Consider the following 26,335-nt stretch of genomic DNA (forward strand, 5'->3'; position numbering starts at 1 on the left):
TGCGATATCAAGATTTAAAAGATCCTCGAAAGGGCCCTCTCTCTGGTGCAGTAGACTAATAAAACAATTCCTTAAAGGTCTGTATAGATCAGGGGTCTCCAAACCGGTCCTGGGGGGCCGGATCCATGCCACATTTTTAAAATTACTACATGTATCTCAATGGGGATATCCAAAAAATCTGGCATGGATCCGGCCCGCCAGGACCGGTTTGGAGACCCCTGGTATAGATCTTTCCCTCAAGTACGGATGGTCCCTCCAACATGGCATCTCAATGTGGTTCTTAACCAACTGATGAAACACCCTTTTGAACCCATTCACAGGGCGGACATAAAGTACATCTCGTGGAAGACGGCTCTCCTCTTGGCGCTTACATCAGCAAGGAGGGTCAGTGAAATGCAGGCTTTTTCCATCCAAGATCCCTTCGTGCAGTTTAAGGATGACCGGGTGATTTTAAGAACCAATCCTAGGTTTATTCCTAAGGTCCCGTCGGACTTCCACTTAAATTAACCTGTGATTCTCAGATCATTCTTTCCAAATCACAGCACTGCAGCTGAGATATCGCTGCATTCATTGGACCCTAAAAGATATCTAAAGTTTTATATTGATAACACCAAGAATTTCAGAAAGTCTAATACACTTTTCATAGCTTTCAGTAGACCTAGGCAGCGTCTACCGCTTACCAAACAAAGCATCTCTAGATGGATCTCTTCGGCGATTGCTTTTTGTCACGACAGAGCGGGACAGCCTTTACAATCTAAAATCAGGGCTCACTCTACAAGAGCCATGTCTACATCTATGGCACTATTTGCAGGAGTGCCAGTTATCGACATCTGCAGGGCGGCAACATGGAAGTCACTGCATACCTTCACCAGGCACTACTGCCTTGATACAGAGCTGATGAATGATGCAGCAGTGGGACAAGCAGTGCTACGCCATCTATTCCAGTAAGGTGAGCCTTCCTCCATCCCTCCATCCTTTTCTGGTATACACATTTCTTTGCTAATGTTTATTGTTGATGTCTATTGATAGTTCATAGTCGCACAATATGTATTATCGAAGACTGATACATACTGTTCCATCAGAAATGTGCAAAATATATTGCTTGCTACTCTGATTCAGGCATGTGAATCTATGAAAGACACCCATAATACTGGATAAGAAATGGGTTGCCTGTAACTGCAGTTATCCAATATTGGTGTCTTTCATAGATTCACATGCAACCCTCCCGCCTTCCCTGGAAGGACTCACCTCTCTCTCTCTCTCTCTACCAATGCCACGCCTACTTAGCTTAGTGCGTACGAAATTCTGAGGGACTGAGGCTCCTGACAGGAAGGTTCTAGAGGGAGGTGATAGGCGATTGGCTGGCTCTCTTCTAGAGTTTGGTCCTTTTTACAAAAGGACATAGATAGGCTACTAAGGTAAGGCCCTTAGGCCTACTTTTCTCTATATATGTCTATAGGACATTACTTTTCTATATACCGGAGACTCCCGTCTCGACGACAGGGAATGATTCAGGCATGTGAATCTATGAAAGACACCAATACTGGATAACTGCAGTTATAGGTAAGTAACACATTTCTTCTCCTGCTAGCCCCTTTAAAGCAGCCTGTGACTGTGATTTATTGCCTTTCCCTCATTTTGCTTCTTTACATATGTATTAGGAGGCGAGATATAGTTGCCTCAGTAGTTAACTACCTAGACCTGCTTTACCGGATGTAATGCCTAGGTATAATGCATAGGATTTTTGTTTTACCAGCCTGTGATGTAGTCTGTGTTGTTCTTGTCTTGCAGTATGCGCAACTTTCCTTCAGAGATTACCTGTATTGCTTTGAGTTTCTTCTGTTGATTGCATTTTCAAATATTGACAAGTCGGTGATTTGTTATTATCCACTGAGAAGCACAAATGTGGTTGAAGCAAATGATCCCCCCCGCACTCCGACCCCAAGTGTCACCATATCATAATTCACAAATGTCACCAGTTTAGTATCCAGGCCGATTTACATTGAGGGTTGCCGTTGTTAAGGGTTGCAGTCCTGTACTATGAGGACTGATAGCAGTTATGTTTGACCTAAAGTTTTCTGCTAATTTTAACTGCCATGTTATCTTACTTTACTTCAGCTGAAGGCACCGTAGACAGTGGGCATGGATCATCTATGCAAATAGAATCGCGAGCTTGCAGCCAGCAGACAACATATGGTTCTGTTCAGGATCAAGCAGCCTCCACTGCTTCGGTCTCAGGTTACAGTACTCCAAGCAGTCAGACACAACAGCAGTCACATGGAGGATATCTGCCAACCACTGTGGTAAGTGCTGAAATTGTTTTCAGGATGGATCATGATTTGGCATACTTGTCAAATGGTGAGTAGATGACATGACTCAATCGCATCAGTTCGTGAAAATAAGTTTACTCGGAACTTTAATCTTAAGTGCAGTCAAATATATTTTCTCATTGAGGCGGGAGCTTCTGGTAGTGCATCATTGCAAATTTAGGTGTATATTACATGCAGGTGAATTTTCCCAGGACAGTTTTGAGTGTACTAGTTATTATAGTCTAGTAGCTGAACAGGACAGCAGATCATCTAACATTAAACTGCTGCCCTTCTATGCATTAGGGAAATTGATTGTTTCTCAGCATTAAGGAAACTGAAGGTTTCAGGGATGGGGCAGAGAGCATGAATGGTTTGAGGAATTGTCACTTTGTCACAGTACTTAGGGAGATCTGCCTCAATGGACCCTTCAAGGTCAATAATGCGTAATAATTTAAAAAAGGGTAGGTATAAACTGCTTACGAGTAAGCAGTGTTGCATGTCACTTCTGTAGAATGCTTTATTGCTTCTCGTGTTCTCCCAAGCCCCTCTCTCTTCTGAGTTATCAGTCTGCTATCTTTTGTGTTTTAACCTTATGGTAATGTTTCCACCTTGCCTTCCCGGTTATTCCTTCTTTGTTGATTTTCAGTTCATTGTTTAGTTTAGGTTGGTTCCTGGCTTATTTATTTATTTTCAGATGTTGGTTACCCAAGGAGCTGCCCCTATATTCTGACTGGCCTGAAAGCTTAAATAATTAAAGAAAACGCTTCTTCCTTTCTTATAGAGTTATAGTTTTATTACTAAGGCTACCTTCTATGTAGTGTTTCTGAGCCATACTCATCATGGAGTGGTAATTAAAATGGTTGACTCCCTTTCTCTTTTTCTAGAACTCCAATTTTTCACATTGTTCTTGTTTTTAGCTGCTTTGAAATTGATTGTTCAAGCTGCACGATAACATGACAACTTGTTTTTTAAGTTAGGGATATGGGACACAACCTATTACTAATCTTTAGAGGTTTACCAAGCATGTTTTGTACAGTCTCCTGAACCATGCTGTAAAAGGTATTATCTTAGTTTGTTATTCTTGTGATAGAAGACATGTTGGACTACTTCATTTGAAATCACTTATAGACCTTTATGTCGTTTTATATTTGGTTATTTGTGGTCGGTTCTTAGTCTTAAATTACATTAGTGTAAATTACAGGACTGTTAAGAGGTTGGATTTGGTTTTGGTTTGTTGGTATGTGTGTATAAATTAGGATTGAGCCCACTGTTCACAATTTCATACAGTGTTTTCAGAATGCTAAGCCACTGTTTTGCAGTTAACATTAATATGCAGTATAGAACTCAGTACCCACGTGTTAACTTTGACAAATTGGGGTGGGTGTGTGTATGTGTATATATATATATATATATATATATATATATATATATATATATATATATATATTATACACACACCCCAAATGGTGAGTAGATGACATGACTCAATCGCATCAGTTCGTGAAAATACGTTTACTCAGAACTTTAATCTTAAGTGCAGTAAAATATATTTTCTCATTGAGGCGGGAGCTTCTGGTAGTGCATCATTGCAAATTTAGGTGTATATTACATGCAGGTGAATTTTCCCAGGACAGTTTTGAGTGTACTAGTTATTATAGTCTAGTAGCTGAACAGGACAGCAGATCATCTAACATTAAACTGCTGCCCTTCTATCCATTAGGGAAATTGATTGTTTCTCAGCATTAAGGAAACTGAAGGTTTCAGGGATGGGGCAGAGAGCATGAATGGTTTGAGGAATTGTCACTTTGTCACAGTACTTAGGGAGATCTGCCTCAATGGACCCTTCAAGGTCAATAATGCGTAATAATTTAAAAAAGGGTAGGTATAAACTGCTTACGAGTAAGCAGTGTTGCATGTCACTTCTGTAGAATGCTTTATTGCTTCTCGTGTTCTCCCAAGCCCCTCTCTCTTCTGAGTGTATGTGTGTGTGTGTGTGTAATTTGTCAAAGGTAACACATGGGTACTGAGTTCTAAAGTGCATATTAATGTTAACTGCAAAACGGTGACTTAGCATTCTGAAAACACTGTATGAAATTGTGAACAGTGGCTCAATCCCAATATATATATATATATATCACACACACACACACACACATTTTACTGATGATTACTTTCAAGACCTCGAGAAGATGCCCTTGGATACATGAAGCTACATTAATTACTACAACCCTTTGCTGTTTGTTCAGAAGCTACATCTTGATGCAACTGTACTCTCAAACAGAACTGCCTCTTGCCAGCAATTAATTTCATAATTTAATATGCTTTAAGTGCTTCTTTCCCCGCTCTAGGATGGTATTGCGATTGATTGCAGGAATAGCCTTGGAAAAATCCACAGTTCCAGGGCTCAGAAAACTTGTAATAGGGCAAGTAATGTTCTCATTTCACGCTTTTAACTTCTTTCATTGGATGGACTGGTAGATTTTGCTTTTTGGATAGTGACACATAGAGGAACATGGAAATATAAATATGGTTCAGGGTCAGAAAGAGTCCTCATTGGGAAAGAGTGCAGCTCAATATTTACCTTTTCATTCGTCCCAGGACACGCTTTGTTTTTCTTTGACCCTGCAGATAATTGTAAACTTGTGTTGAGCACTGCTTGCCTGAAGGTTTGCTATGTTAGTTTTATTTACATCCAATTCCCATGCCATCTATTTGTTTTAGATAAACATGCCTGTTAACAACTGGCTATATGAATCCTGAAGATGAACAAGCTCCTTTATAGAAAACAGCTTGGTGAAGCAATATTTAGATTTTTCTATAATTTATTTATAGACTGTATAATTTGTTAAATCTTCTCAAAGGAAAGAGACTGTTTCCTGTGTCTTCTGAAGCTATATTATTTTCTGTTGAAAGCCATATGAATTGTTTTAGTTGTCAGATTTTTGAACTCCGGAAAGGAGATAGCTCACGTTACTTCAAAGTTCATCTGCATTTTAATCTTAATATAGGTTTATTTGACCCATCATAGTTTTAGATCCTATTTTAAAGAGCATGCCTGATTTGATTTTTCATTTCTTTCCTCTGTAGCCTCATCGTGGCCGTAGCATGTCAGTTTGTGTCCCCAGCCTCCTTTCCTTTCCCTCACGTATGCACCCCAGTGCTCCTTGCTCCCCTCAACAGACGCCATCTTCTCCACTTTCTCCTTCCCACCACTGGACTGCCCCTGAGGAATCATTTGCTGAAAAGCTGTCAAAGGCACTGGAGAGTGTCCTACCTATGCATTCGGCATCACCTCGCAAGCACCGACGCTCCAGCCTGCCCACCCTCCTTGCCAGCCCTGTATGTGTGTCCTGTGCAGATAAGTTATCATTAAATAAATGCTGGTTTGTGGTCCCAACAAAGAAAGAGCAATAAGCAGATTTTGTGTTATTGTAAAATTTGCTAACTAAAACTGGATGTTTATTGGTCTTTATTTGGCTTCTTAATCTATTCCATTGCTGTAACATTGAAGATTCTCTCGAATCATTAACTTTCTTGACAAGTGGAAGATCTCTTGTTCAGTGAGTGTACAAAATCTGTGTATATTCCTTTGAGTAAAAAAGGGTTGTCTGGTTTTTTTTTTCCCCAACCCAGCCAACACGCGCCTCTGTTCTTTCAAGATGTCAGTCATACTCTTCTATTTCAGAATTGTAAATTTAAAAAAAACAAAAAAACAGTATGTGGTACTTCCGATCCCAGCTTGACAGTACTATCCAACAGTTTTAAGGTTGGTTAACCGTTAAGCAAAACTTAAGCAAACATTACTGATTGGCAGTAGTGCTGAGATGACGGTTGCAGCAATATCGTGGTGGTTTTTAACCTAATCAGCTTTGTTTTCTGGATTTTTGCTCTTTGGTTTAGTTTGCAGACAATCTAATCCAGACTGATGCCAATACGCTGAAAACGATTGATTTAGAAATAAAGTAGATACTTCCTAAGAGTGCGTTGCAAGACATGTAGATACATTTCTCAACTATTGATATTTTGTTTTAATACTGGAGTACTCCAATCGCCTTCGCATTAAAAAAAAAAAAGGAACTTTGCTGGAGATTAGCAGTTTCTCTTTCTCAACAGTAAAAAAGAACTGCCTACTGACTATATAGGTTTAGGTACTGCATCTGAATATCTTAAAGATGCAGTGTTATAAATCATATTTGTAAAGGCTGATGCCTCTAAGAATCATTTCCCACTTGTTTTACTTCTTTCTTTGGAAAAGATTCTAATGGTCTCTCAGATAGATGTACTTTATGGCTAGTTGCAATGAGCTGTTTTTTATTATGAAAAATTAAGTCTGAACATGCTGCCTTTCACAAACGTGTTCTTCAAGTTATTTTCTGAAATAACCATGACCAACAGTTTCTCCCAAAGGTCAGTAATTGCACATAGGGCACGTTTAGGTGGACCCAAGGCCTTCTCTCCTTCCAATTAGTCTGAATTCGTTTCAGTTATCTCTGTGCCTACTAATCTCTTCTCACTTATGATGTTGAATCCATTACATACGTAGACGACACTCAGTTGATTCTCACTCTTGATAAAAACTCTACAGTGGCGGAAGACAAGTTTCCCCACAGTCTAACAGCAGTGATGGTTTGGATGAGACTGAATCATCTTAACTGTAATGGCTCTAAAACAGAACCTATGCTGTTTGGAAAGTCCAACGTATTTAGGCCCAATCAGTGGTGTCCTTCAAATTCGGACGTGCCTCCCACAACAGTAGACCTGGTCAGAAGTCTAGGAATAAAATTTGATCCCATATTATCTTTCCACAAGCAAGCACTTGCTATGGCAGGCATGTGTTTCCAAACAATAAAAACTCTCTGAAAATTCCTCGACCAACTCCCGGTGCCTGCTAGGAAAATGGTTGCAGTAGCAACTGTTTATCTCGCCTGAACTACTGCAATAGTCCATATGCAGGAACAAAAAAGATGGTCGTAAAAAGATAACAGGTGGTCCAGAATGCTGCAGCGAGGTTGGTACTTAAACTGCCTAGAGACTCCTCCTCCGCCGCAGCACTGAAAACTCTTCACTGGTTACCGGTCCATAAGAGGATTCTCTTTAAAATCCTGACCATTACCTACAAAGCCATTAGCGCGACCGGACCAGATTATCTAAGGTTAGAATCAAGTCATACACCAAAGAATCTGCAACAGTCCCCGATTTCAAATTGAAATCCAGAGGTGAAAAGACTGTGGCGGTCCCAGGGACCAAAGCCTGGACCGCCTGCCCACTCAGCTGTGACACACACACAAAATGGAACCTACCTTCAGGAAGCTTTTACAAACTTGGATTTTCGCTACCCGAGATCATATGATGTTATCTTTTATCTAAGCAACACTACTTAGTGGGCCTCCCCTCTGCAACACCTTCAGATTTCCTTTCTCAGCTAAAAGCGCCAAAATACTCTGTGGAGTGAACGTTGCGCTATACAAAACCTTTCATTCATTCAAATGAGGACAGCATAGTTTATTCTTACCACCAATTTACTAACATTTATCTGGCCAGTGAATTAGTTTTGTCTCAGCTTCAAAAAAGCGAACTGTCCCAAGCCAACTGAAAATTAATCAGGCTTGCTCAAAGTACTGCATGCTCAAAAATATTGGGAGAAGTCGTTGACTGATTTTAGCCCTTAGCCAGCAAATCTAAAAAAAAAAGGATAAAAATCTATATTTCTGCAGCTATTTAAAAATCTAATCTGTATTATTTACAGTTTGTCTCACCAGAGGTTTGACAGGAGTTTCAACAGCTCTCTAACCTAAATGCCATGGACAGATGCCCCATAAGCCCTAGGGCTATGTGGACAATACTTCTTCCTAGATATTTTGGCATTAGTAGTCTCTTTATTTGACTACATTCAACCAGTGCTTAATTTGAGCCAGTGGGTTCCGGTGCTTGGCACTGGCACTTAATCGTTGACACTGGTGCTCATAGCGCAAACTCGCCCCAAATGTATTGGAGCGTTTTTCATGAGCACCAGTTAAAGATGCATTCACTTTTGGTAGGCAGGGGGAGATTAAGTGATTTGCCCACAATAGCAGAATGTTGAACCTACGTCGAGACTAGAACCTGGTTCCCCAGCTCCAGAATCGGCAGCTTATGCCACATCCTCTCCCTACTTGTAGGTTTTCATGGTTATTAGCAATGGGCTGGTGCAAGCTGCCTCCTGACCATAGCCTCGGCGCTTATTTTTTCGCAAATTAACCACTGCATTCAACTTGGACTATCAGGCCAATCTGTGCTTCTCAACAGAAAAAAAATCCTGGATTAATGAATTTGCAGAATGCCTAGTTCAAATCTATATGACAACCCAATGTTGCATGTCTGAGGCTTAACCTGCTTTCAGACAGGTCTTACTCCTTGACCTAAATTTAATTGAACGCTGTTCATGACTGATGATTTCACAATATCAGAAGCACATCTTTCATGTCAAGGGTTCATGTATAAAGCAAACACAAGGAGATGATGGACGGAGCACTGAAACTTTTCAGACACTCACCCCAGTCACAGATCTGGGTTGAATCCATCATCGTTCTTTAGCTCACTTTGCCACCCCAGTTGAGACACAGCTATATGCAAATCAGTCTTGACCCTTTACCTCATGGTAACAGTCCAGCCCGAACTGCCAAGCCATATCTTCCCTGGACCGGAAACGAGCATACTGGGACTGGTTTTGGGCTAATGTCCCCTATCAGCCAGGCTAGCTTAAATCCAGTGGCAAAGTGAGCAAGGGACCCACATCTGGGCAAACCCTGCCAACTTAGGGCAAACAAAGCAACCACAAGGAGATGATGGACGGAGCGCTGAAACTTTTCAGACACTCGCCCCCTGTCACAGATCTTGGTTGAATCCTTCATTGTTTTTTAGCTCACTTTGCCACCTCAGTTCAGACACGGCTATATGCAAATCAGTCTTGACCCTGTGCCTCATGGGAACAGTTTAGCCCGAACTGCCAAGCCATGTCTTCCCTGAACCGGTAACAAGCATCCTGGGACCAGTTTCGGGCTCTGTCCAATTGTTCTTTTTGCAAAAGAAACCTCGCACTGGCCGAAAACCCACGCATCCACAGAGCCAGAGCAGGTGGAAGATCCTTCTCTCACTTTGCAGCCAAGACCTGGAACACGCTACCAGCAGACCTCAGACTTGCTCCCTCCCTGAATACCTTCAGGAAGACCCTCAGGACCTGGCTCTTCGTCTAAACAGATCTGCAGACCTCCCTCCCCCCCACACCCCCAACCCCAGCGCCTTGAGACCCTTACCGGTGAGTAGCGCCCTTACAATTCCCTGATTGATTTGTCACTTTGAGTGGGACCTGTACGCCCAGACATGGGTCCCTTGCTCTCTGGAGTCAAGCTTTCCTGGCTGATGAGGGCTGGAAGCCTGAAACCGGAGGACCTGGCCTCGCAGTTCGGGCTGGACTGTTCCCATTGGGCGCAGGGTCAAGATGAATTTGCATATGGCTGAGTCCAAACTGGAATGGCGTGGTGAGCAAAGAAATGATGGATTTAGGCTTTGATCTGTGTCCTGGGGGAATGTATGACATTGTTCTGCATTCTGTCCATCGGTTGTTCTTTTTGCATATGGTTCATGTATAGTCACCTTAATTTACCCTCCAACTTTTTTCAGTTTTTTGCAACATTAATAAGCTGCCCTCTAATGTGAATATAGAATGATTATTAATGATTTTTTTCAATTTTTAGTTGATCTTTTCATCGTGTACACCACTTTGTTGTTCCTTCCTGTAATTCTGTCTGCAGACCATTGCTTAGTTATAAATTAATCACCTGCATACTCAGCAGATCATCAACAAAGACAACAAGTGAAGAAAATGCATGTCTCTGACCATGTAGGGTACTGTCAGCCAAAGCCACTTTCAATTTCTCTGGTGGCACCTGTTTGATGACTGATGCATTTAGCAACCAATGCAGTGGGAGGTGGGAAGGGTGATTCAGACACACTTGTCATCTCCATCATAGAAAACTTTACAAGACTGTCAAGAGTACCCAAAAGACTTTCTCTTTTCCAGAAGGACCCGATAAGAGTTTGTTTTCTGTTTATATAAGAGAGAAGACCCTAGCTGTGTTCGAGATGGACAAGCAGGAATACATTCATGTCTACCTTTTATGATGCCTATGTCCAGAATTTTCCTATTATTGTTTGTTCTATAGATTTAGAGTAACGAATGTGGAGGGTAATCAGCTCAGCAGGTTCTCACATTCCTAAAAAAAAACAAGTGTTGAATACAAGCATAGTTCACATGCTATGCAGCTTATAAGCCATTTTTAGAGGTAGCTAGAAGATTTTTTTCTCCTCACCTGTTGTGGATTGATCTTGGATGTTTACCCGTCACCCTGCTCCTTGTCCCTTTAACTTTCATGATTCACCAATTGAAGCCTTGTTTGAGGTTGCATGCTGATATTTTGATCTATGGCATGGTTATGCCATTTCTGTTTTGGTGCTTGTAATCTGGAATAATGCTATTCATAAGGAATTTAATCTCGTATCTAAATTGCTCTAAGCAATCCATTACTCTTGGTCTTAAATAGCTGTTTTGCTTTCTAAACAAATTTTAGAGTATGCACAACCTCTACTGCATCGCGAATAAAAACATCAATGTAGTAGGGAAGAGATGTTCCCTGTGATAAACTCCATACAGTTTAATCTTTTTTGCAGCCCTTTATGAATTAGTTGGGGTTGCATGGTTCCCTGAAAACAGGAGATTGTGTAGAATTTACAAGGATTTCATATAGCGCTGTACATTATTTAAATGCTGAAGGCCCTTTCAAGACACCAAGAAATGTTGACTAGGCAAAATAGCGTTAAAACGCATCTATATACGCTTTAGAAGGAGGAAAACCAGGGTAGCTTCTTTTCCATTATTTTCTTACCATTTCTTCAAGGGCAAATCTGTTGTGCCACTCATTTTGAAAGTCTTTGTCGAACGTGTATCTAAAATAATATCTTGGTATCCTTACATTAATCTAAAAAGTACCTTCTAGAGATGTCTTGTGGAAAGGCAACAGTTTCTATTGTGACTAAACAGAATAGAACAGACTTTTCCCAAGCTGTGGATCACACAATGTGGACCAATACCTGTTGAACAAACCTCTTTGACTTCATTTATTTCTGAAGATCAGCTAAGGCACTATGCAAAAGACCATGTAGAAGCTAGAAAGGCCACCACATGGTCATGCCACTTTGTTAACACTACTAGACTTCTTTGATCTAAACTTTTACCATTGTAATGAAAATTTGCCTAGCCTTCGTGCTGGAAAGTTTCAATTCTATTGACACCTTGGCCTCTTCGGCCATATCCAGAATTTTGGTCATAGGCCCTAGCGCATCCAACAGCTTGTCTTGGCAGTTACGCCACGAGCGGTCTATACCGTTCCTAGTGTCCCTCACAAATTTTGCTAAGAATGTTGCCATTTTCTGGTCAATATCAGGAGTCAATGCCCCCTTCCCGTCTAAGGTGGGGCGAGGGCACTCCGCCCTAAGGTGGCTGCGAGCGTCCTTATCCACCGGCTTACGCAGACGGCTCGCCACATACTGGGCCACTCTATCCCCAGGCACCCAGTCCGAAGACCGAGGGTGGACAATATCGTCCGGGTCCAACATGTCAGATGGCCCCGCCGAGGCAGGGGTCTGGGTCGGAAGCCAGGACCTAGAGGAGCATGCTTCCTCGTCTGCGTCCAGGGAATCCCCATCATCCCGTGGCCTCCGGTCCTGCCATAGAATTTTCTTCCACTTGCAACTCAACCAGTTAGACATATTCCCAAATTCTGCCTTGTTTTTATATGTTGCCAGCTGCTTCTCCCTTATATATTGAACCTATAGTTTTTCTTGTAGAAATAGTTATAAAAAAGTACAAATGCCTGCTGATGAGATCAGTGAGGCATACGTCTTGCTTGCTTCCTGTCCTCTATAACAGATTCACAGATGACTCTATTTTGTTGTGTTGCTATTCTTTGAAGCTGCTTGCTTGATGCATGTATTTGAGGTATGGTTTCTACACAGCCTATATAATCTACATCTAAGGAATTTTGGACTTAAGTGAGAAATGTTACTTATGCTAACATTCAAGGGGCTGATCCTTGGCCTTCTACGGTGCCAAAACCTGACAACATTTACCTTTGCACTCAAAGGCCACCCAAACCTACTTTTTGTTCAGGAGGATTATACAACTTTTTCTGTTTTGCTAAGCTAGTTTTATTGGCCTCATTTTATTCTCAGTCCTCTTTCAGTGAGAAGATGCCCTTCTGGGTGGATGTAACTCTTTATAACCATTGAAAAAATAACTGTTTGCTTTGCCTGTAGGCTGATTCACCATGTTTGTGTTAATTGTTTTCCTCTTGTTTGCCATGCTTCTTGGTCAATCTAAAAGAGACTCTGCTGACTGCAACAAACACCCTTTTGCGGTTTCATATTGCAACTGTATACATGAGGTTTGAGAGCCCTCTCTTGTTCTAGGTTTTCCGTTTGTTAAAATGCAAAATAATCACTATGATCAAGTATATAGTCAGTATATTCAGTGATATCTGTTTTTCTCTTGAAAAATAAATGTGTCAATGTTGTTCTCAAAATCTGCTTTTATTGCTCTTTCTTGGTGATACTGCATAAAGGATTTGCTGCTGTTTGTTGAGCAGAATAGAATTGTAAGACATATATGAACATAAAAGGCTCATCAGTATTCTAGTGTATATTGGTGTTACATGCTGGTCTCCTTGTCCAGCGTCTGACATAATGGAAGAATGTAATGATCGCGTATAGAATTGAGATTAGAAAACTCTAGTGTAAAGTGTTTTTGTTATTGGTGACGGCTATTCCGTTCAGCTATTAGTTGTTGTATGTGCATTTTTATGTTATTCAATTGCCTATGAGGAAGAGAACATTAAAGGATTTGTAATATAGGCTCTGGATACATACAGGAAAAACCCTCTTGCAGCTGCTGTCTCCCTGTAGCCACACACAAGCTCATTCAGCTGAGCCTCAGATTCCACTTCTTTGTCCTGGGTACAAGAGGGAGCAGGTCTAGTTGTTTAGGACTCCTGTCAAGTTGCAGACAGCAGGTCTAATCCCCTTTTGCTATCCGTAGGTCCAAAGAGTATTCTGAAATTACTGCATGGTAATGCAACATTTATGTCTGGCACAAGCCAGTGGATGGAAATGAGGCTTGGGTACATCCTCCTGGGGTCACCTCTACCTACTTTTCTAGTAGGTCCTGTTGCCTTACTGCCCCAAAACGCCACAGGCCATTGCATTTTCTAGATGGCAAAGGTCTTTACCACACTAAGCTTGGGCTCGAAGGACTGTGTGCTCTGCTAATCCTAGTGTCCTCCCACATCTAACTCCAAAATGCAGTTTGAGGATGCACTGTATACAACAAACCCAGATACAAAATCCGGTAGGACAATTGCAAGCAACCAGACAGAATCCACAAGCATTGTCTTGGCATCCAGTTCTCTCCCTTTCAGGTGTACCCTTTGTGGCTCAACAGACCTGTCGAGCAGTATTTGATGCTGTTTATCAAAAGGAGGCTTATAACCCCTGTCCTGTATATTCTGTGGAGAAAAGGAATAATGTATGCCCATGCAGGATAGCCTATTCTTTGCTCTTAGAAGACATTTCCAACCTATTTCACACCTATTCAAGTCTGAGCACAGGCTAAGAGCTGGCTGAGGCATAGTTTAATTAGCCATATGATAGTTGAGGCAGGTAAAGGATTACTTTCTAAAAGTTACTTTTATTTACCATTTATTAACATTCTTTTTTCACCTTTTATTTGAATTTTTAATAACTGATGAAGTTATTTAAATATTTTTGTAGCTGTTCCATTCCTCACGCTATTAGTGTTAATTTCATGAAAACAGCTTTTAGGTCCTTGTCATTGTACGGACATGGTAACATAAATGTTCTACATGTGCCACTTTTGAATACAATGCACCCTGCGTTCTGGGCAACTAGGCCTAAATGACGACCTACAAATATTTAAAGTGAGGTTTTTTCCTGTCGGAAAGGGTTATTTAACATGTTGCACTGTTGGTTTACACTGCATCAGACTAGGCAGAGCAGAACTGAAGCCATGTTTGCACTGGCACTGTAGTGGATGGCACAATAGGTGTGGCAGTCCTCAAGTGGCTTTTAACTTCCAAACAATGAGTGCAGTTTTTACACCATATATTAGGGACTTATAAGCAAGTTAAATGTGCCAATCAGAAATAAGACAAATTACTCATGGTTAAATGGGCAACACAGGCACTTTACTACTGGTTAGCAGTGGTAAATTGCACAGAGTTCTAATACCAGCACAAGGTGATATAATTGGGTTGGCTGTGGGGAAAAAAGCAGATTTCCCACACATTCCAATGTAGGCACTTCTTGAAAGGTGGGTTTATAAATCAAATAGCCATTAGTTTGAGGCAAGAGTACTCTGGGGGAAGTCAAAGCCATTTAAAGAATATTGTAAAGAATTGTGAACATTATGTCTAGTAGATAGCTGCGCTGTCAAACCATACCTAAAAAACGATGATGCATATTCTGGTCTCCACAAATCAGCCCTGTTGATTCTTCTGTGAGGATTACAGGTGATTGTGAGCTGCCATGCATGGTTATAGCCAACATAAAGTCATTCCCTTAGATATATTGTAAATATATTTTTGGGTAAAAAAGTTTAGGCAGTCTGAGACCCTCAGTCATGGTATAGAAAAGGTGTTCAGACTTTAGCGAAAAGCAGAGTTCTCATTGCATGACTAGGTTGTGTATCATGTCCATCCCCTTGAAAGCAAAATAGTTAAAAGATTCTGGATAGTTAAGATTCTGAAAATGCATACAAAACTATAGAAGGTCTAGTGTTGCAGATGTGGGATTTTTGTGTACAGCTTTCTGCTCTATACAGAGCATACTGTGCACAAATTATTGTATTTTGACAAAGCACTAGGTAGACCGTAGTTGTCTAGATATGCAAAGTTCTTGTTTAAATCGCTTAGATGGCTAGTTCAGAAAAACAGCTTGTGTCACAAACATGGCCTCCTTTATGCAGCCACCTTAACCACATGTGCATTTATTTAATGTGTATTTCAAAATGTCTGGTTTTCCCAAAAAAAACTTTCTTGCATCCCAAATATTCTATCTGTCTGCTGGCCTCGGTAAAGACCATTTTTAGTAATAGTAAGCATTGCTGTCCATGAAGCTGTTTGTCAATGTACTGTTTTTCTTCTCTAAATGTACAAATTCCTTGTCTTGTTCATGTCAATGCAGCCTCAGTCCATGGTGCATCCGTACGTGGGATCCCCAACATTCACAGATTCTCAGCACTTTTCCCCAACAATTCAAAACCGGCCAGTGTCCTTTTCACCACCACCAGCCTGCCCTCAAAAGGTCGGCATTTCTCCGCGACGCAAGAGCACCTCTTTCCTGGAAGCCCATGCTCGGCACCAACCCCTCTTAAGGAATTTTGGCCAGAAAATTCACCCTCTCAGCAGTGCTGTACATCCTTCATTTGACCCACCTCCTATTTTTAGCAACGTTCTTCCAGGCACAGCATCATCTGTAGAGGCATGCAGGAATCCATGTGAAATATCTTATTTAACTGACAGGCACTACCAGCAACAATTTGAGCATTGTGACAGTTTTCCCTATTCCAGCTCTTCTAGTCTAGGACACCTACTTGAAAATCAACATTTTCCACAGGTATCAGTCTATAACTGCCAAAACTATGGACCAACTTACCTGGCGCACCCTATACAGAGCCTGCACTCTGATCCTAGTCAGCCTAATGCATTCGCACCCATCTCCAGTGACTCTCAAGTGGCCTTCCACCAGATTTTGGTCCCTCGTTCTGCACCCCCTGTGCTTTCTACTGGGACTGAGGGGCGTCCCAATTGTGTCTTTGAATTTCATGTGCATACTTCAAGCTCTCCTGCAGCAGAGGGAAGTGGATTTTTAACACAACGAATATACAAAAGCCGCAGAGGTTCCTCCGATTTAAATCCGGATGATTCCTCACAAACGACTAACCTCCATTGTCGACTGCAGCCTGTGACAGAAGAACATTATCACCATACAGGAATTGAGCCAACTCTTTTTTGCAGAGAACCAATGTCATCAGTCTATGCTGAAAGCAGCTCTGACTACTCAAGTGACTATTCACAGCGGACATCCTCAGACCTTGGTGATTTTCTTTCTCCACCACAATCAGGCTCTGCAACATCATTTGGAGCCGACATTTTTCTACCCTATTCTCAGCTACCTCAGACAGTATTTCAGGATCCCCAGCTTGTCTACTACTCGCAGGGAGTGAATACTCAACAGTCAGTGTCCATGTCCTATCCTATCGGAGCTCCAGCTGCATATTTTCAGGTTATTAGTGTTTCTCATTTGTCTTCTGCCGATCCTAGTCAAATCTTTGATCACTAATACTTGTGAATCTTTTGGTGTGCTGCAGAAAATATTGACATGTTTAAAGTTATTGACATGCTGTATTTAGCATTCTGAGTATAGTTTCAAAAGTAGTTTCTGCCTGTTGGCACATTCATATCTGTCATATGCAGGGTCAGAATAGTCTGCATGAGCGGGTCATATATTCTGTTGCTTGCAAAGCCCTTTCTGTGCATTAAAATGTCTAGTATTTATAGTTAAATATTTCTAATTTATAGAATTGACTCATTGAATAGGATACATTTAACATTTTATCTCCAATTGGCAACAATAACCGTTTTCATCTTAGACAAAATACTAATGCAAGTGAAAGTATATGTTTAAAGGTTATATAAGATAATTTAGTACTCCTCTCTAAAGTACTCTTCGTTCACATTTCACAAATGAATATCACATTTAGAAAATACTTCCGGCACAATAACCGGTAACTATTTTATGAACACTTTGAACCTCTATGTGCATATTTTTCCAGTATGCTATCAAATATCCTTCAATCTTCTCATGTAAGGATTTTGTTTTGTCAGAAGCTTTTCAACATTTTAAATTGGTTCATTCAGTATTTTCTTCTTCTAAACAATTGTCATGTTATCATAATATATGGTGACAGTATTAAATTAGTTGCCAGACTGCATTGTTCTCTTTTGTAGTGTCTGTTCAGCAAAAGTTTGGAAATTCAGAAATTAATTTTCGTTCTGATGGATACTTCTAACTGCAGATTCCTGATCTTTAAATACTCCCCATTTGTTGAGACTGGATCTCTGAAACCTTTCTCCAACAGTGGTCCCACACACCTAGGTGGCACCCTCCGCCTCCGAAATGACTCCGTATTGCTTCAGAAGCGATGGAGAGATGCTGCATGTAAGTGCCAACCTGAGCGCTGACATCAGTTTGTTTCTTTCCGCGCCTTCTGTCACTGATTTGGAGCACCACTCCCAATTTCGTTGGCCTCCCACGACTCCTGAAAATCGAGTGACATCCAGTGTACAAGGGAACGGTTTTCATTGCTAAAACTAAATGTTTCAAACAATGCTGCAATTTTAGAAAACAAATGTCAGTCACAAACCAGCAGGAGGTGTGTATCTGGTGCTTCGGTTCTGGGCACAATTTGAAGTTATGCGGCAAAAATGCCCTCATTACCTGCACCTTGTTTTTAAATTGAGAAACAAAGCTCTACATTGCTAAACACAGAAAGTTGCAGCCCTCTTTTAAGTCCTGCTTGAAGTCAAGGGTGTAGGCCCGCTCCCAAGCCTGCTCCTCAGCGAGGCTAGCTTCTTGGTTGAAATCATATGGAAATTGAAAATCAAAGTCCAGATGCAAGCACAAGAATGCAAAGTGGGTTTCGACCCCATCTTGGCGGGCACTATTCAAAAAGAAGGCGCAAGGGTGCCACAATGTTAGTCCCTTTCCAGATCTCGGATTGTGGAGCTGATGCTACAGTTGAACCTAGTGCATCCTAGATATTCCAGGCCATCTGCCACGGCGCAGCAAATTAATGCCTTTAAGGAGGCCATTGTGTTCTTCTGGCTCCATTTAAAGCAAATTCAGGCCCTAAGGACCAGCAGAGGCCCTCAGTTGGGCAACCCCACACAGATCCGATGCCGTTACGGTCTCCTCTGCCAGAGAAGTGCTGGTTTGATGTCTGACCCCCAAGCAACTTAAGCCTGAACACAACTGATGTGCTATGAAATTACTAAAGCACAACTGGTCTTGGTGCCATGTAGCCTGACTCTGATCCTATGCTTCCAGTAAGGAGAATGTACCATCAAACGTTACATTATCTTTTTGGCTGTGATTCTGGCCAGAGATTACCACCACCTAGAGATGACGATAGTGAAAATGGGGATGATCTATCCAGCCACTATGATGACTTTACAAGATACCAGTTAGATTGTTACGTCCCCCTGATACTGGGTTGGATTTACCATTCACCATTTTGACCACTAATGCTAGAGAGTAAATCATTTGCGTAGGTAATCCAAGGGATAGCTGATTTCTTCGAACTACATCAGCCTTCTACTGAGACTAAGGCACATGTACTTCTGGAAATCTTACAGTCTGGACCAGCACATCTGTACCCAAGCTCCCTCTCAGTGAGGCCCTCACTGCCAGCTTAAGTGCACCTGGCCAAAGCCCTGTTCTAGCCCTGTTCTAGCCTGCCATTGAACAGTCAAGTGGCCAGGCGTCACAGACTGTTACCTTTTTCTCTCTAAACATCGTACTCTAGAGTGTCTGGTTGTTAGGGCTTCAAACAGCAAGGTGAACCCCAAATCAATCCCCACAATTCCTCGGATAGGAATCTAAATGTACTGAGGCATTCGGAAAACTGATGTTTTCCTTCAGCAGCCTAATATTGAGCTCAGTCAATGTGCTTTGCTTACTGAGCCAATATATGCACACCCTAAGAGACATGGCCAGCAAGATCTTGCAGATGGTACAGTAAAATCTTTGGGCATCACTAGCTCATGCTATTCAGGATGGTCAAGATGCGGCCAAATACGTGATTTATGTTAGCCTTGATACTACTGATAGTCTGGGAATGGTGTTTGGCACCAATATGGTGCTCTGCAGCCATGCATCTATGTTCTCCATAGGATTTGGCAGAGATGTACATGCTTTTGTCTTGGATAAGCCATTCAGTGTTTCTCACCTGGGTCCTTTGACCTCTGCCAAACAGTTTCCTCACCAATTTAGGAAAATTACGAGGTTACTCTCGAGGGCTGGCAAATAAGTATTGTCAGTCTCCCCAGCCACTGTTGCAGTCCCCCCAGTCCTTTCGGGGCCAGGAATATTGACCTGGCATGCAACATGCAGTCGAGCACAGACACCAGTCCTTCCAGTCCCCTTCCCCTTCAACAACAGCCAACAAGTTGCATTATTTTACCATTAGTGGCGCTATCACCCTGAGGGATGCAGGATCTAACATTTTCCCCCAGGGTGGCGGTACATCCCATTTGAAATTGTTCAGCATTGCTATGCCCCAGCCTTAGTTTGCTCTGGTAAATTTTATGACAAACTTTCAAGGGAGCACCTCGCCATTCTGTTACAGGAGGCACAACGAGTTGAGGCCTTGGGTCCTGTGCCAGGAGACTCTGTACCTCTGGCATTTATTGGACCTTCAGGACATCTAATTGCGAACCACTTGGCAGGGTCTTTGAGTGCTAGAGTGGGCGAGCTTAGCAGACCGCGTCTGGCAGACCAGGAATTGCGACTACATCCTGAGGTGGACTAGGGTGTCTTCTAGCAGTGGGGAGGACCCTGGCTAAATCCTTTCTCCACCTTCACCAATCTGCAGTTTCTAAAGTTTTGCTCTTTGAAGATTGCACAACAACACTCTTTAGGAGATGGATCTTTACCCTTCCACACCAGAGAGCCTGATCACGTGTGAGAGGTGGAGCAGAGCGAGCGAGGAGCAGAGAAGCAGCGTAGCGAAGCAGCGGGTGCGGCTGCAGGCGGCGGAATTTTCCTCCAGACAGCCCCGACAGCCCGCAGCAGTAACCCAACCCAGTACACATCTCTGGCCGAGGTGAGGAGCCGAGCCCCCGAGCTCTCCTTGCTCCGCTCGTCAGAGGCAGAGGTGAGGAGAGGTGAGGCAGCGCCCAAATTCGTGGGAGAGGGGCAGAGGATGCGAGTGAGCCAAGAAGCGAGCGTGGCAGCCGATAGAGGCGGCTGCAGAGTAAGAGCCCGGGGGGTTAACCGGAGGGCTATCAAACTAGTCCGGTTTGCCCGTGGTCCTCCCTGTGTGCTCCGCTTCACGCCACTACATTGCGAGCCCCTGCGAGCCTCCTGACACCACTTGCCACTTCCCAACAACCAGTGGTCAGCCTCCAAGAACCCAGGGGGGCCACTGCTTGATGGTTGAGCACAGTCTTCCCTAGCGAGCCTCAGCAGGGAGGGAAGGAGTCACCCTTTCCCCGCCGTTCACCATTTCTCCTGCTCACTCCCAACTTCCACTGCAGCCGGCATCTGCTCTCTACTTGCTCTCTCTATCTAGAGTGTGGAGCAAAAAAAAGAACGAAGAAACATCTAGAAGCACCTAGAAGCGCCTAAAAGCCCAAGCGCCTAGTAGCCCTAGTACCAAATAAAGAAAAATAAAAACTGACAAAGCAACGAAGGGCAAACGATAAAGGTCAGCTAAGAAAAATAAAACTAATAAAGCGAAGGAGAAGGAGAAAGTGAAGGAAAAGGAAAATTTCCTTCCTCGCAACAATGCGAACAAGGAGCTGTACACAATCACAGAGCACATCGTCCCCATAAGTTCGCCAAACGACAGAAGACCAAGCTGCTGTACTCTCAAGAGAGAGGCTATGGGCGTCAGTTGTCACCGTGCCCCTGCGTTTTGTTGGAGCAATTGAAGCGGTCGGTGCCTCCCTCGAGGGACCAATAGAGGGATCAATAGAGCTGCGAAAGGGGGAAAAATACAAACAAACCTTCCCACACAGCCAGCCAAATGGAAAAATAGTGGTCCCAGTGATATCAGGGAATACTTCCCTCGGATCGATCAACTGAATAAAAGCGCCCCTCACTCTACACAAAATAAGAATATAAGCTCTCACAATCAATCTGCAACAGCTTCCTTTCTCCTCATTTGGGCTCCTTTTACCCAGAGTTAATTGTTAGTGGTAAGGCTTCAGCCACTGCATCCCCTGCTTGTTCAAAATTACCATCCCCTTACTTAAATCAGTGACTCCCACACCCCCCATCAGGCGAATTACAAAAACTAGAGCTCGAGTCAGAAGCCGCGACCCCCCCAAAGGGCCAAAGTTAAAACTCCACCACAAGACTCAGCTCGTAAATCATCGGAGTCTATAATATGGATCTAGTCTACTCACTCTCCAACACAAGATTTACAGCTTCCGACCTTACAAAGCTCGTCACTTACTGAAGAAAAATTAAAGTAATCTAACAGGCTATTGGAAGACCATATTGAAAAACTTAGTTTTGATTTCCCTTTGCTAACATCAACTCCATCTCCAGCTGTTGAAAAGCACCTTAACCTTCCTGGGATAAATGATCAAAGCCAGTATGGGATTAAGGTTAGCACTCTCAACGCTCCCTCATTAACCTCCAACAATTGTAATGCTGGAACTAGTATTCTCAGCCTTCATCAAGACACAAACAAAAACTCTCAAAGCTCTCAAAAGAAAAAACACTATTAAACAACTCAGATATCACTGCTCATTCAGCCCATCTCCACTTACTCGAAAAAAGAAAACACTCCCTAATAGAACCCAGCCAAAGGGATCCGCAGGATATATCAGCAATGCTTAAAGTTGAGGCTCTCCTCTCAGTCACCAATCAAGCCCTGAACTCAATGGCCAACGCTGCGCATATGCATGCAGACAAACTGGACGTTCAGATCAATATTCTGCACTCACTAGCAGACTTAATATTGGGAATTGACTCCAAGCTCAAGTGACTAAATTCTTTGATACACAGAGCTCAAACCAATGTGGAACAAAATTAAATCCCAAGTTTAATTCCAAGCCTGAATCCAAATGAAAACACTAATCTAAATTTAAAACAAAAATACGACTGCAACTGCAATCCGTTATTAAAAAAAATTAGAATCGCTTCCGGTAATAATGTCTACTCTAATTGAAGATTTGAAGAACGAGGCCTGGACCGGGCCCCAGAAAACAATTACTCCACCGCATCCTCAAACCCAGAATAAGTCAACTATAACAAATGCATGCTCACACAGCGCCGAGCGATCTAGCTGCAATAAGAGCGGTACGAGAACAAATCATCAATCTCACAATGTCAAGTCAAGCAATCAACGAGACCAACCCCTCACAGCCGCTCAAGAGCATGCACCAGGTACCCAGAGAAGCGCCAATCATTCTGAACACATACCCACTCCAAATCCACTAACACTGACCGCCCAAGATAAAATATTTTTACTTAACACCGAAACAGTGTCAGCTAACTCACTGAGTCTTACTAGGCCCTTAAACACGATTGTACAAACTACATTGGAAGGAAACCCCTTGTCCAGGAAGAATAAGAAGAAATTAAAGAAATTGAATAAAGCCAAAAAAAAGGGCAACGCACTACTCCAGTGGCCAGGAACAGATAAGAGTGAACCAACAACTAACACAATCCTGTCACCTGTAAAATCTGTTCACCAGAAAGAAGAAACTATGGAAAAGCTGGAGACGACCTTAACTAAGGCTAACAATGACCACAATAACCAGCCAGACCTAGAGCAGAATCCAAAGAATCGAAGGGAAAAAAAAGAAATTACAGAGAACAATAAAAATAAAAAACCTAATAGTACTTCTACCAAGACCAAGGGAAACTTAACCAAATCACTCAGCAAACGTTTTTCACTTAATCAGCATGCAAAGAAATTCACTGATCAGGACCTAAAGTACAAACCCATAAACTACCATGATGAAATTCACTTGCCTAAAATAGAGGAGGAAATAACAAACCCTGAAATACTCACCGAAGTGCCATCAATACGAGGTAAAGCGGGGGATGAGCATGAAAAAAACACAGACAAACCTCGGACCCCCATGGAAGGAGCAGACCACACGACGCAACTCCCTCAAGAAATAGCTAGAGGAAGCAGCCACCTCATGGACGTTTGCCCCTCGAGCCCAAAATCAAACAACCAAGATGATTCAGAGTTCTCAGCTAACGAAAAGTCACACACATAGTTATTAGTGGCACTCCCCAAACAACACCCGAACAAACTAATACCTAACCCTCTAGAGTTACCTTCCCAGTCCCAAGAACACAAAAAAATATTACTGTACCCAGAATACGTATCCCAAGGAAAATGGGACATTTTAAATAGAGGAACCAATTTAAAGTTATGCTCTTAGCTCCCCGGACTAGAAAAAGTAAAATCGATGGATATAAAAAGTGTGGCTTTTCTTGAACCCAAACAGGGCCAGAAAAAACGAATCAACGGTAGTAACCTTTCACAATAAAGACCAGGCCTTAACCCTAATGAATAACAAAAACCAACTGAGTAACTGGGGCGTTCGGGTCAGTTTCCCTACCAATGTTAAATGCCCAGATTTCCTAAAAGAGAACATATGCAACTCCCCAATGGTCAGCAATAACAAACCAGCGCCAAAACAGGACAAGAACACCCAGAAGCCTTCTTCAATATTATGTAACCCTAGACCAGGAACAAAAACAGCACCCTGGATAGAGTACCCGCTCCAAAAGCGTGTGGTCCACGCAAATGTGCACTGATGCCTCATAAATCTCAAAGTTGGTCTTGGCTTTCTCAGGCTTCATGGTAAAACCCAGAAACCATCAAATGAATAAAAGACCAACTACGATGAAGTGCAATACCTTAACATCTGCTCTTGGAACATTCGAGGGTTAACAAAAGAGAAAAATGAACAGTTAACCACGGGCCTCCAGAAGACCCAGGATATAATTGCCCTTCAAGAAACTTGGGCCTTGGAAAATACTGTCTGGGAGGACTTTACTGTTATTGAATCTCATGCCATTCCTTCTGTCGCAGGTGGCCATGCCTCCGGAGGTGTGTTGATCTCTGTGAAGAATATACTGATCGCCAAGAAATCAGTGCTTTTTAAAGGCCAGAGTGATTTCATTTTTATCAGCATCGAGATCCAGTGCCATGAAAAGGAAAAATTGAGACAGCAAAAAATTATCCTTGGGGTGTGTCTACTTGCATCCCTCCAAAATAAGGCGAGAGGCTACATTAAGTAAAATGCTTTCTAGCATAAACAACCTCGATGCTCATCACCCAAATGACATATGGCTGATAATGGGCGACTTTAACACCAACCTAATGGAGGTAGGCTCCACTTTTAACTCTGAACCATCCTAAGTTAATGAAATGTGGTCTATCCCCGAGATAAAATCCCAGTACCAACGGAAGGAGGGCAAAGGGATAAAATTGTCAACGCACCTAAACCAACTAGGCCTTCGCATTCTAAATGGCAGAATTGAGTCATACCAACCAGCGGCATATACTCGCGCATCTCCCTCCCGAATGGCCACTCTGGATTATATATGGATCTCAGTTACCCACTTTCACTTGGCACAACAGTTCCTGGTGACCCCTTAATTGGAAAGCGAGCACGCAATTCTAACATGCAAAATCGATCTCTGGCATTCCCATCGCTCGAAAATTACCCTGATTGGAAATGAATCCAACCTAGAGATCATTAGAAAACTGAGATGGTCTGAGAACAGTCGGGATATAATTGAAGGAAAGGTGGACGATATTTTGACCAAATGGGAGCTAAATAACATCAGTCATTTGACAGCAACATCTTGGAAAATAATCGTGGCCGACTTTAGAGAACAACTGGCCTCAGAGTCAACAAAAAGTCTAGGTAAAGGCCTTCCGGTTCCATCTTCCCTCTTAGAGCAAAAGCAACTCATAATCAACATCAAATATAAACTAAACAAGCTACAGCGGAGTCATGTCAATAATGTAAGCGCATATAAATCTCTGCGGAGTGAAATATCAGCTACTCGAAAAGAATATAGGAAGTCTAGGTTCAACCTTAATAGATTGGAAGAACACCACCATTGGGCAGCTGCCCACGAGATCATAAAATCAAAGGACCAAAGAAAATTCTGGAGTTGGATAAATAAGGCTGCCAGAGTCGCTAAACCACCCAGCGCAACAAACATCGCTCCCGCCGACTGGGAGGCCTACATCATAGCACTTTATAAAGAACCGAATGGTGCAACCTGCAACTGGCTCTCCATCTTCAATCACACTAGTTCCCACGACGATACGAGACCAACTGTTAAGACTACCCCAAGCCAAGTTGCACATATAATAAAGAAAATGCGTTCATGGGGTGCCCCAGGACCAAACAGCATCCTCACCCAAGTATATAAAGCATCTGCCCAGAAATGGGCCAAGCTGCTGGCTCCTCTTTTCGAGACAGCAATACTGGGAGGATCTATCCAGGCTTCCTGGCGAGGATTGTTACTCGTCCCCATCCATAAAAAAGGCTCATGCTCCAACCCTGTCAAATATCGGATGATAGCCCTCCTCGACGTAGACTGGAAGGCATATGCAAGTGTCCTTTTATCAGAATTAACAACTTGGGTGGATAATTCCAACTTAATTCCCTTCACACAAATCTGCTTCCAAAAGGGCTGCCATATTGAAGACAACCTGTTCTGCCTAGCCCCTATGATCGAGACCACACTAGCCACGAAAGACAAATCACTATATTTGGGTTTTATTGACTTTCGGAAGGCTTTTGATAGTGTAAGCCGCCCCAAACTTTGGGAAAAACTGATAAAATGGGGTATCCCCCTGCCTCTAGTGAAAGCTCTCATAGCTCTGCACACAGACACTTGGGTGAAAATAAGAGTTACTTTGAGATGGTCAACAACTAATAAAATCTTAACCAACAGAGGCCTTAAACAAGGATGCATCCTTGCACCCTTACTCTTCAACTTGTATCTTGCAGACCTTCCTGAATGGCTAGCCCTATGCCGAGCTTTCCCCCCGAGAATTCAATTAACAAAAATTCAAACTTTGCAATACGCCGACGATACCATCTTACTCGATCAATCCTAGATTGGCCTCAAAAGACTAT

The 26,335-nt window shown here is 42.5% G+C and overlaps 2 protein-coding genes across 6 annotated transcripts in view; both read left to right on the forward strand.

Moving 5' to 3' along the window:
- The window catches only part of WNK1 (WNK lysine deficient protein kinase 1), a 1,566,458-nt gene that overhangs the window by 787,831 nt on the left and 752,292 nt on the right, over positions 1-26,335 (forward strand). For 3 of the 5 annotated variants that reach the window (XM_086952842.1, XM_086952840.1, XM_086952841.1), the window contains exons 8-9: positions 2,119-2,303; positions 15,600-16,700. In XM_086952842.1, coding sequence (XP_086808968.1) covers positions 2,119-2,303; positions 15,600-16,700 — 1,286 coding nt within the window. The remainder of the gene's footprint in view (positions 1-2,118; positions 2,304-15,599; positions 16,701-26,335) is intronic. The other 2 variants (XM_086952843.1, XM_086952844.1) reach the window with 1 other exon arrangement.
- Positions 21,196-26,258, forward strand: LOC147733950 (uncharacterized). Its single transcript, XM_086952846.1, has 2 exons — positions 21,196-25,145; positions 25,189-26,258. Exon 1 carries the CDS (start codon positions 22,361-22,363, stop codon positions 23,438-23,440), a length of 1,080 nt encoding a protein of 359 aa, XP_086808972.1. The 5' UTR covers positions 21,196-22,360; the 3' UTR covers positions 23,441-25,145; positions 25,189-26,258.

Source organism: Lissotriton vulgaris, chromosome 1_2, assembly GCF_964263255.1.
Source record: "Lissotriton vulgaris chromosome 1_2, aLisVul1.2, whole genome shotgun sequence".
In the NCBI taxonomy this organism is placed as follows: Eukaryota; Metazoa; Chordata; class Amphibia; order Caudata; family Salamandridae; genus Lissotriton; species Lissotriton vulgaris.